Below are 10,067 nucleotides of genomic sequence, written 5' to 3' on the forward strand. Positions count from 1 at the left end.
AGAGGGACAGAAGGGGCCCAGAGTAGGTTGTCCCCATTTAACATGTATTAACCATTTTAAATCCCATTACTCCTCTTTCTTTTCCCGTCCCTATTTCCATTTTTTTTTTTTTTTTTCTTTTTTGCATCCCAAAGCCTAACCTCTAGTTTCCTGGTATCTCTCCTTCCTTTTTTTATTCATTTATTTTTCAGGTTTCTCATATAAGAGAAAACATGGTATTTTAATTTTGTGAATCTGGCTTATTCCACTTAGCAAGACTGTCTAATGTTCCATCCATTTTCCCAAAGAGAATATTACTTTGTTCTTCTTTATGTCTAAATATTATTCTATAATATATATACACAACATTTTCTTTATCCCTTCTCCCACTTTGCAGGTTATCTCTTTAGTCTGTTGATTACTGTCTTCATTGTACAGAAATTTTTTAGTTTGATGTAGTCCTGCTTGTTGTTTCCCCTATGTTTTCTTCCAGAAGGTTCACATATTCTGATTTTAAATCTAAATCTTTAGTCCATTTTGATTTTTGTACAGAGTAAGAGATAAAAATCTAGTCTCTCATTTCCATGTACAAATACACAATTTTCCAAGAACTGTTTGTTAGAGGCTATCTTTTCACCAATATATATTTTCTGCCCCTTTGTCAAGCATCAGATGGCTGTAGTTTTGTGCAGTTTTTTTGTGTGTTCTCTATTCCATTTTATTGGTGTACATGTCTATTTTTATGCCAGTATCATGCTGGTTTTGTCACTTGGGTTTTGTAGTATAAATCAGGTACTGTTATGTCTGCAGCCTCATTCTTTTTGCTTAAGACTATTCTGCATGAATTATAGATTTTTTAAAAAGATAATTCCTAGGTATTTTTAAGCTATTGTGAGTGTAATTTTTAATATCTTTAACAGCTACTTTACTATAGTTATGCAAAAATTTGTGAATGTTGATTTTTGTACTATGTAAGAATTTTTTTTTTTTTAATTTTAGGGAAGGGTCTACAGGATGTTCAGGGTCTTACTACTAGATTGGACTTGTAGCGATCCACCTATTTACAGCCTCCCAAGAGCTGAGATTATAGGCACACACCACCAAGCCCAGTCTCAGTTGCCGTCTCAGTGCGCCCCAGAGGTGGGGCCAGCATGGCAGGCCTGGGGATCAAACCACCGGCCCCTGTGCCTGCTTGCGGGTGCTTTAATCTGCTGAACTATTTGACCAGCCCTTGTAATAATTTCTTTATATTTAAGTGTTGTTTACAGACTATTATTAAACTAAAAATATCAATATAAAATTTCAAAGTTCAAAATTCATGATATTTATGAAGACATTTAAAGTAACTATTCTGCCCCTCACAAATACCTAGGAAATGACATCTACATATTCATATTGCCATATATTTACTTAAAAAGAGCCTTGCATACAGAAGTCAAGTTAGTCTCTGACATCTGTGAACCACATTAAGTATGACAGGTCAACCTGAGTAAGAGCTACCTAGCTAATTAGTAGTGCTCTAGGTGTGTGTGTAGATGACTGACACGTAGGTGGCAAACTGAGGAGGAAAGGCTGTGGGTGGCACCAACCAACAGTATTGTAGTCTTTTTATCTATCTATCTATCTATCTATCTATCTATCTATCTATCTATCTATTTATTGCAGAAGCAGGGATTAAACTCAGGCTCTTGCGCTTGCCAGGGAAGTGCTTATTCCACTGAGCCATCTCCCTGGCCTTGCCATTTATGCATTTGGTACAGGGTCTCACTACCCAGCTCGGATTCATAGTGATCCTCTTGTTTTCAGCCTCTCCAGCACTGGCATTACAGGCATGTGCCACCATGCCCAGACTTGTTTGCCCAGCTCAAGGCACCTCGGGGGCAGGCTTGCACAACATGTGGGACCAGAGACTGAACTGTGGTCCCTGCACTTGCCAAAGCAAATACTTAGTCCACTGAGCTATCTTGCCGGCCCCTGTAGTCTTGGCAGAATAGAAAGGGAAAGAAAAAGGAAGTCTTGATTCCTTTTTTCTGAGGAGCTGTGATCTTTACCATTGCCTCTGGATTCTGGTCTCTAGTTCCTTCAGGCTTTTTGAGTCTAGTTCCTTCAGACTCTTCAGCCCTCTAATGCAGATTCTTTAGTTTTCCAACACAGGCTTGCACTGGTGACAAGGCAATGAATTTCCAGGCCTTGGACCTCAGACTATTACTGGTCCTGTGACTCTCTTGCATGCAGAGGGCATTTTGGATTCTTCTACCTCTGATTTTATAAGACTCCTGGGATTCTTCCCCTTCAGATACTGTAAGTTAGTGGTAGCAAACCTGTGGCATACATGTTACTGCATTTTTCTTTTAAAACAAAAGATGTTAATATAGTATTTTCTTCTAAACTATAACCTCAGTATTCAAGTTTAATTGCAGTGTTGGTACTTTGCAATAAGTGGGGGTATGGTTGCAGTTTAGCACTCAGTCTCCATTATGTTCACCTTTTTATTTTTTTTGTGGCTGACTCAGTCCACCCTGGGGGTGGGGCTGGAGCAGCATGTGGTGCTGGGGATTGAACCCCAGCCCCTGTGCACTTGTCTAAGCTTGCCTAAGCAGGTACTTTAGACCGCTGAGCTATCTCACTGGCCCCATACTTATCATCTTCGCTAACCTCATAAATTCTGTGTGTAATCGTACATATATTTTATGTTGATTCTGTGCTCTAGTGAACTCTTAAATAGAGCATCTCTTTCTCTTTCCCAGGAGTTGGTTCAACCCTAGGGTGTGATGTATTTCTTGCTAGTGAGAAGTGAAGGCATATTTTGCTTGGGATAAAGAGCTTCTGCAAAACTTTACTTTGCTTTTTATAAAGAAATGAAACTGGGACTTCTTGCAGCCAGGATTTCTCAATACATAGCAACTGGGCTTTTTGCACTCTCTTGGAATTATGGTGCCAGGCAGACTCTTGGAAAGCCAAGATAATCAAACAGTCAAACCAGGGGTTATAGTAAGTAGCTAAAATTATTCATTCCCTAGAACCGTTTTTCCTCCAGACCATCTGTTGTGTAGGGTAATAAATGTTTCTATTAATTATATATTTTACATTTATTTTCTATTTTTAGCAGCTAGAAAGATACTAAACGGCACGATAGTTATATAAAAGATCTACTTTTATCAGAAAACATGCTATAATTTAAGCAGGATACAAAATAAGACTGATTGTTGACACAGGTTCCATGTTAGTCAAAAAGGTAAAATATATAATTTCTACAATAATCCCAAATAATGGGTTGAAGAACTATACTTTAAACACTTATATTATATTGACATAAACCAGTGTGATGGTTAAAAGCATAAGCTCTATGGGGCTGGGGAGATGGCTCAGTGGACTAAGTGCTTCCCTGGCAAGCACAAGGGTTCAATCCCCGGTTCTGGGAGAAAAAAAAAAAAGCATAAGCTCTGGAATGAGAATAATTGGATCTGAATCTCAGTCCAGCCCTTTGTTAGCCTACGCCAAGTCAAACTCAGTATACTTCTTTCTCCTCTGTGAACTAGTCACAGTTACAGCTCTATACTGATTTGGAACAGTTCCTGCACACAGGATGCAGAACATGTTAGTTGTAACAGTTTGAGAAAGGGTCTTGCTATGTAATTCAGGCTGGCCTTGAACTCACAGGAATCCTGCCTCAGCCTCCCAAGTGCTGGGATTATAAGCATCTGTCACCATGCCTGGCTGGTGTGATTATTTTACATAAAATGTATACATCAAAGTACTCATATATCAGTAAATTGTATAGTTAGCTGTATGGATAGTTACTGTAGTAACCATCTGTCACAGCACAAAACTAAGTTAATTTATAAAAAAATTAAATTGAGCAGGCTGAGGATGTAGTTCAATACTAGACCATGTGCTTACCAACCACAGGGCCCTGAGTTTGATACCCAGAAACACACATATCCATATGAATTAAACTACTAAATGGTAATATGACAGATTAACTTGCAATCAGTGCTCTTGATAGTTTTCTTTCAAAAATATCCTTTTAAAATAGCCAAAAGATTTAGCAATCCAACTTGACTTTCAAAACATTCACTATTATTGGTACCCATTAAAAACTGGACACCTTGGCCAGGGAGATGGCTCAGTAGAATAAGTGCTTGTCTGGCAAGCGCAAGGGCCTGAGTTCAATCCCCAGTTCCACCAGAAAAAAAACAAAAACAAAAACAAAAAACTGGACATCTTCAAATCACATAGTATCCCAATGAAAATGCACAGAATACGTGGCTATTCTTAAATTTGATATCTTTGCTAGTTCTAAGAACAAGGTATGATGTTTTGAATACTTACACAATTTTTAAAAACTACATATTTGGAAAATAGGAATACTTAAAACTAAGTTTAAAACTAAAAGTAGAAACTTAAAAAATTATGTATTTGGAAAATAAACATGTAGCAACAACCACAAAAGTGCATAAGGACTTGCATACCTATCTTCGTTCTTGGTTTCCAAAGGAGGGGCAGGGCCCCTTGATTGACCAAGGGGGTCAAATGCAGAACCTGAGACACAATTCAAGAGTTCATATTTAATTTGCAACCCAACAAAGTGGAGAAAATATATAAACATTAAGTCCTGTATGACAAATTTACCAACTTATTAAATGGTTTAATTACTGATTTATTAAGTGGATATAACATTATAGCTATATAAAGATTACGTATATCAAAAAATTGGTAAAACTTTTTAAATGCTTTCATGAAACTATGGAAATAAAACTTGTGGGTTAACATGTTAAAACAAAAATTGAGTACACTGGCACTATTTACTTTCTCTTGCAGTGATCTTTATCAACTTTTTTTCTCTTTTTTTAGGGAAGGGTCTACAGGGTGTTCAGGGTCTCACTACTAGATCAGACTCATAGTAATTCTCTTGTTTACAGCCTCCCAAGAGCTGGGATTGCAGGTATGCCACCACGCCCAGTCTCATGAGTGTGCCCCGGGGGTAGGGCCAGCATGGCAGGCATGGGGATTGAACCCCTGGCCCCTGCACCTGCTTGCAGGCACTTTAATCCACTGAGCTATTTGGCTGGCCCTATTATCAACTTTCAAATCATCAATTATACATGATTTCAGGGTAAATCCTGAGGGGATTTGACTGACCTTGTCAGATACAAAAGTTACATTTTTAGTTATATAGGTCTTGCTTTAACTTGGTCTTAACCATCCAGCAAGAAAGTATAACCACGAGGTATAAAAAGTAAAGCTATATTAATATGCTGAGCTGTAAAAGGCTCAAGTCAACAACTTCTGATGTTGCCAGTTCTGTTGATAACCCACTACTATTAAAGACTATTAGACTATATTGGGTTATTTTGCTGAATTCAAGCTCCTACAATGTTTGAATGGCAACAGAACACCCATCTCTGACAAAACAAAACAAAAAAGAGGGATATCAATGAAGGACCATTTTGTAGTGAAAAAATATATGTATGTGTGTATATACAAAATAGGATAGATACTCAGCTACTTTCTCTTAGTTCAATAAGAAGTTTTGTATTAATAGTGTTTAGATATAAGACATCACGTCTGCATCTTATACACAAATAACTGAATAACTACTACATAAACAACAATATGCAATGTATTAATTCCTATAACTGACTTACTAACTTGTTTTGAAACTGTCTCGTTGCTATTTCTCATTAAAATTAATTTTAAAAAGAATTAAAAATAATAAAATCATCAATTATATAAATATAACTTGATATTGGCTTTCTAATTACTGTTACTGGTAAAATAACATCTCATCACAATCGTTTTTTAGTTATATTTAACTTTTGTATATTTATACTACTTTTCCCTTTCATTTCTAAATATAACTTACATAAAATAAAATGCAAACATTTTAAGTATAATATTCAACACATTTTGACAAATTACATAGCAGTTGTAACCACCATCCCTGTGGAACAATTTCATCAATCTTTTCCTATCTTTTCTTTTCGTTTTCTTTAGGGCAGGGTCTCACCCTGTAGTTCAGGCTGGCCTTGAACTCACTATGTAGCCCAAGCTGGCCTCAAATTCATGGTAATCCTCCTACCTCAGTCTATCAAGTGCTGAGATTACAGGTATGTACCGTGATGCCCTTTTCCTTTCTTTCTTTTTTTTTTGGCAGAACTGGGGATTGAACTCAGGCCCTTGTGCTTGCCAGGGAAGTGCTTATTATACTGAGCCATCTCCCCGGCCCCCTTCTTTTTCTTTCTTAATGGTACCTAAAATAATGATCAATTATAATCAATGGTACTTTACATTTTATTTAATATGGTAATGATATTTATATACATTACAAATTGTATATAGTAAAACAGAGATCTGAGAAAAGCAACTGGTAGAAATGGCATAACAAACCTCTCAAGGCTGCTTTGGTAAACCCAGCTGCTCTTACTGCTGTCATGGGTCTAGTAACTCCATCCTTCAAAGAAAGGAATTATTCAGAAATATCTTTAAATAAGATTGATCATGGCATATGACATACATCTTAAAACAGTCCTAATTTCTAATAGTTATTTTAAAATTACTATCCATTTACTCCTCTCTTTTGACTCCTATATTATCAATCCTATCTCTTTCTTTCTGCTATAAAACTTAATTCCTTGACCCAACAGGACTGCTCTCAGTTAAAAATTTAAAAAACACAAATTATTAAGTAGTTGCTCTTCTATTTTTAGCTGTTCAATAGTATGTCCATGAGAGAAACCACAGAAATTGCTGTAAGTGGTAGCACCAAAAGAAAAGCAAGTTCTAATACAACACATAAACACACTATTGATTCTCTGTCCTTTCCATAATAGGATTTATCTGTAGACCTGAGTACATCCAAGGAAAGCATGCCTAAAAATATTTACAACAGTCCAAACTGTAGCCCACAAATTAAAAAAATCTTAATCACTATAAAAGTAACATTTTATTTAACATTTTAAAATAAAAGTGGGGAAAACTTTGGTAATACATTCTACATCATAAGAAAGGCACAAAATCAACATGTGACAGAGGTACCTGGATAGCTCCTGTCATTGGTCTTCCCATTGATGATATCAAGGATGTCTTGGACTAGCAAGTAAACAGAAAAGTAAGTCCAAAAGATACCTAAAAATAGCCACCTTTAATTTTACAAATATTTTCTTCATAATTGTTTTCTTCATTATATCACTAAGTAAATCAGAACTTTTTTTCTCATTTATCACCTGAGGATATGGGACGAAACTCTAAAACACAAGGAGGCGAACTATAACTCACACCCTTTAAATGAAGGTCTGTTGGAACCCACTTTCACACTGTTTGGCATTACAAATGCAGAGATGGGTGGATAGAAATACGATCGGACCTGCACTGCCTAAGACACTTACCTTTCATAGCAAACACATAATACACAGCATCAAAATCAAGTTTATGAGTAACATACACTTGGGCCAATTAATAAAAGCATGATTCCCATGACACACTTGGTTGTGTAGTACAGAAGGCTGTAGCTTCTTCATTCACACAAAGGACATTGTGGAAGCAAGTGCCTAGTGCTCTAAGATCTCAAGCCACTTTTGACCTCTTAGAAAATTTTACCATAAGGACTAGGAAATGCTGCTCTATCTCATTCTCTTACTTTTCTATCATGCCTTTCTTATTTTATATAAGCAAAACCATCCAAAATGCAGATAATTTGGGCCAAGATTTAAAGGCTTACTATTTTTATAGTGTTTTAGAGAGTTAGGGTTCTTCCAAAGGTCTGTAAGGCAGGACCCAAATATATGCCTCTGAAATACTTAAGTTTTATTTCTTCACTTATCAACTGTCTTTTAACAATTATGAACACTATTACATTTAAATAACATTTAGCTTCACATAAAATATATGAATGGAAAACATGTAAGACTTGGTTATATTATGCAGAAAATAAACAGAAGTCAATTAAGAAACATAAAGTTTACAAATGGAAAAAAACAATAAAATATTTCTGATATACTTGCAAATTAAGCCTAAAATGTTCAAAGGCATTAATTAAATGACTTTTTAAATTTAACTATCCAAAAGGGGATATCTACCTGCGTCACAAACTAAAAAATAGCCCAAATCATTTAGACTGCCTAATGTGAGTAAATATATAAGAAAACACATCTTAATATTTTCAGCTTACAAAAACCTACCCCATATCCAGTAGCTATTGGTCTAGTAACTGCCGTGCCTGGTATTTTAGCAGTTATCTTGGAAAGAAAAAGAACACAGTTAACAGAATCCAGACTAAGCTATATAATAGAAGGTTGGGGAAAAAAAACATAGTCTTATCAATAAATAGATTTTATATAATATTTAGAATGAGTTCTTCTAAACTACCTTTAATATTAGGGAGCTTGGTTATTTGAATAAACCAATTCAAAACATGACTCAATTTCAATTCATTTTAAAGGAGATAGGGGACTATAGGCTAGCCTGAGCTGTCAATAAGAATCTGTTTTTTGCCTGCACAGAGTATTTATTTTTCTCTCCTCCAGGAACCTGTTCATTCTGAATGTATAGCTAAGAAAACACGGTATGACTTCTGATAGGCTCATAGTCTAAAGAAATGAACAGGGGCCGAGGAGATGGCTCAGTGAAATGAGCGCTTCCCTGGCAAGCACAAGGGCCTGAGTTCAATCCCCGGTTCTGCCAAAAAAAGAAAGAAAGAAAGAAAGAGAAAAAAAGAAAGAAAGAAATGAACGAACACAAGAGCTGAGTGAATCATCCAGGCTGTAGCTTGTGATCTTAAAAGGCCCTATCCTAAGGCTGAAAGATAAAAAGAAGTATACCATCCTCCATATGGGTGGAAGTCCCTTTTCAGTGGATTAAGGTGATCAGAGAGTCTTAGTGCTATTAGGGCCATAAGTAAAAGCAAATCCTCCTTAGTGAAAGATAAGATCTTTGAGTGGTATGCTAGCCAACAGAACTAGCATACCGTGGGAGCAGAAACACTGTCTTTTTCTGACAAGAGAGCCAAAGATCACAGACAGAGCTATTGGGCATTTGAAATGGGGCTAGTGCAACAAGGACACAAATTGTGTGCATGTGTAGGTTTTAAAGAGAATTAAAAAATAGTAAACAAACATTAGAAATGATACAGAATTTCACTAAACAGAATAATAGGAATTCAGCAATGGTTGTTATATGTTTTCTTCAAATTAGTTTAGATTACCAAATAGAAGCACACAAAATTGGCAAAAAAAGTTGTAGGAAATTAAAAAGGAGAAGAAAAAGATGAAGCATTGACTTCTCCTTTCGATAGATCAGCAGAAATCAGCAGTACAATTATTCAAGCTATCATATATATTTTTTCCTTTCTTCTTTCATTTGTCCTTTTCCTCATCCTTGTTTTCCCTTCCCTTTGAACAGATTCTTTCCCTTTCACAGTATCTATTGTACATTTTAGATATGAATTTTAGATTTTATGTAATTTAAATGTAAATAGCTACATATGGCAGTTGGCTGTAACATTAGACAGCACAGGCATAGAATAATAAATTATCTCTGAAAAAGTTTTCATTTACAGTGTCTGGCATTCAATCAAAACAACCAGACAAGGCTGGGGATGTGGGTCCTCGGTTGAGCTTGGATTCTTAGCAAAACAACAAACAAAAATAATGAACAACAAAAAGCAACAGTAACAAAAACCACAAGCCATACAGGAGGCAAGACATCCTAACTAAAAAAAATCAAGAAAAAAAAAAAAAGGAAAGAAATTCAGATCTTTTGTATATGATTCCTTAGGTGACCATTATACATATTCTTATAAAATATGTGTCCTGCATTGCACTATTCCTTTGTAAAACCCCAAATTGCAACACACAGTAAATGCTTAATAATGCTAACTAAACTATCAGTCTAATAACTGATGCAACACAGGTTAGACTAGAAGAAGGAAATTAATTACATTACTCCCAGAAAGACAGTCTGTTGGCCTGTTCTATAATGACAGCAGGGGAATACATTTAAAAAGAGAGAGGAAGAGGGGAAAGCATTTGAGAGATCTTTCAAAAGAGGAGAAAATAAGGCAAACACAAGTACTTTGTTAATGAAGTCTA

General features: G+C 35.8%; 1 protein-coding gene across 1 annotated transcript in view; it reads right to left on the reverse strand.

The window, feature by feature from the left end:
- The window catches only part of Ift88 (intraflagellar transport 88), a 125,239-nt gene that overhangs the window by 97,299 nt on the left and 17,873 nt on the right, over positions 1-10,067 (reverse strand). Inside the window, exons 4-7 of the mRNA XM_023699165.1 lie at positions 8,160-8,216; positions 7,018-7,071; positions 6,370-6,433; positions 4,452-4,521 (exon numbers count right to left, since the gene is read on the reverse strand). Of these exons, the coding sequence (XP_023554933.1) occupies positions 4,452-4,521; positions 6,370-6,433; positions 7,018-7,071; positions 8,160-8,216 (245 nt within the window). The remainder of the gene's footprint in view (positions 1-4,451; positions 4,522-6,369; positions 6,434-7,017; positions 7,072-8,159; positions 8,217-10,067) is intronic.

The sequence above is a fragment of the Octodon degus genome, unplaced genomic scaffold, assembly GCF_000260255.1.
Source record: "Octodon degus isolate 3935 unplaced genomic scaffold, OctDeg1.0 scaffold00111, whole genome shotgun sequence".
In the NCBI taxonomy this organism is placed as follows: Eukaryota; Metazoa; Chordata; class Mammalia; order Rodentia; family Octodontidae; genus Octodon; species Octodon degus.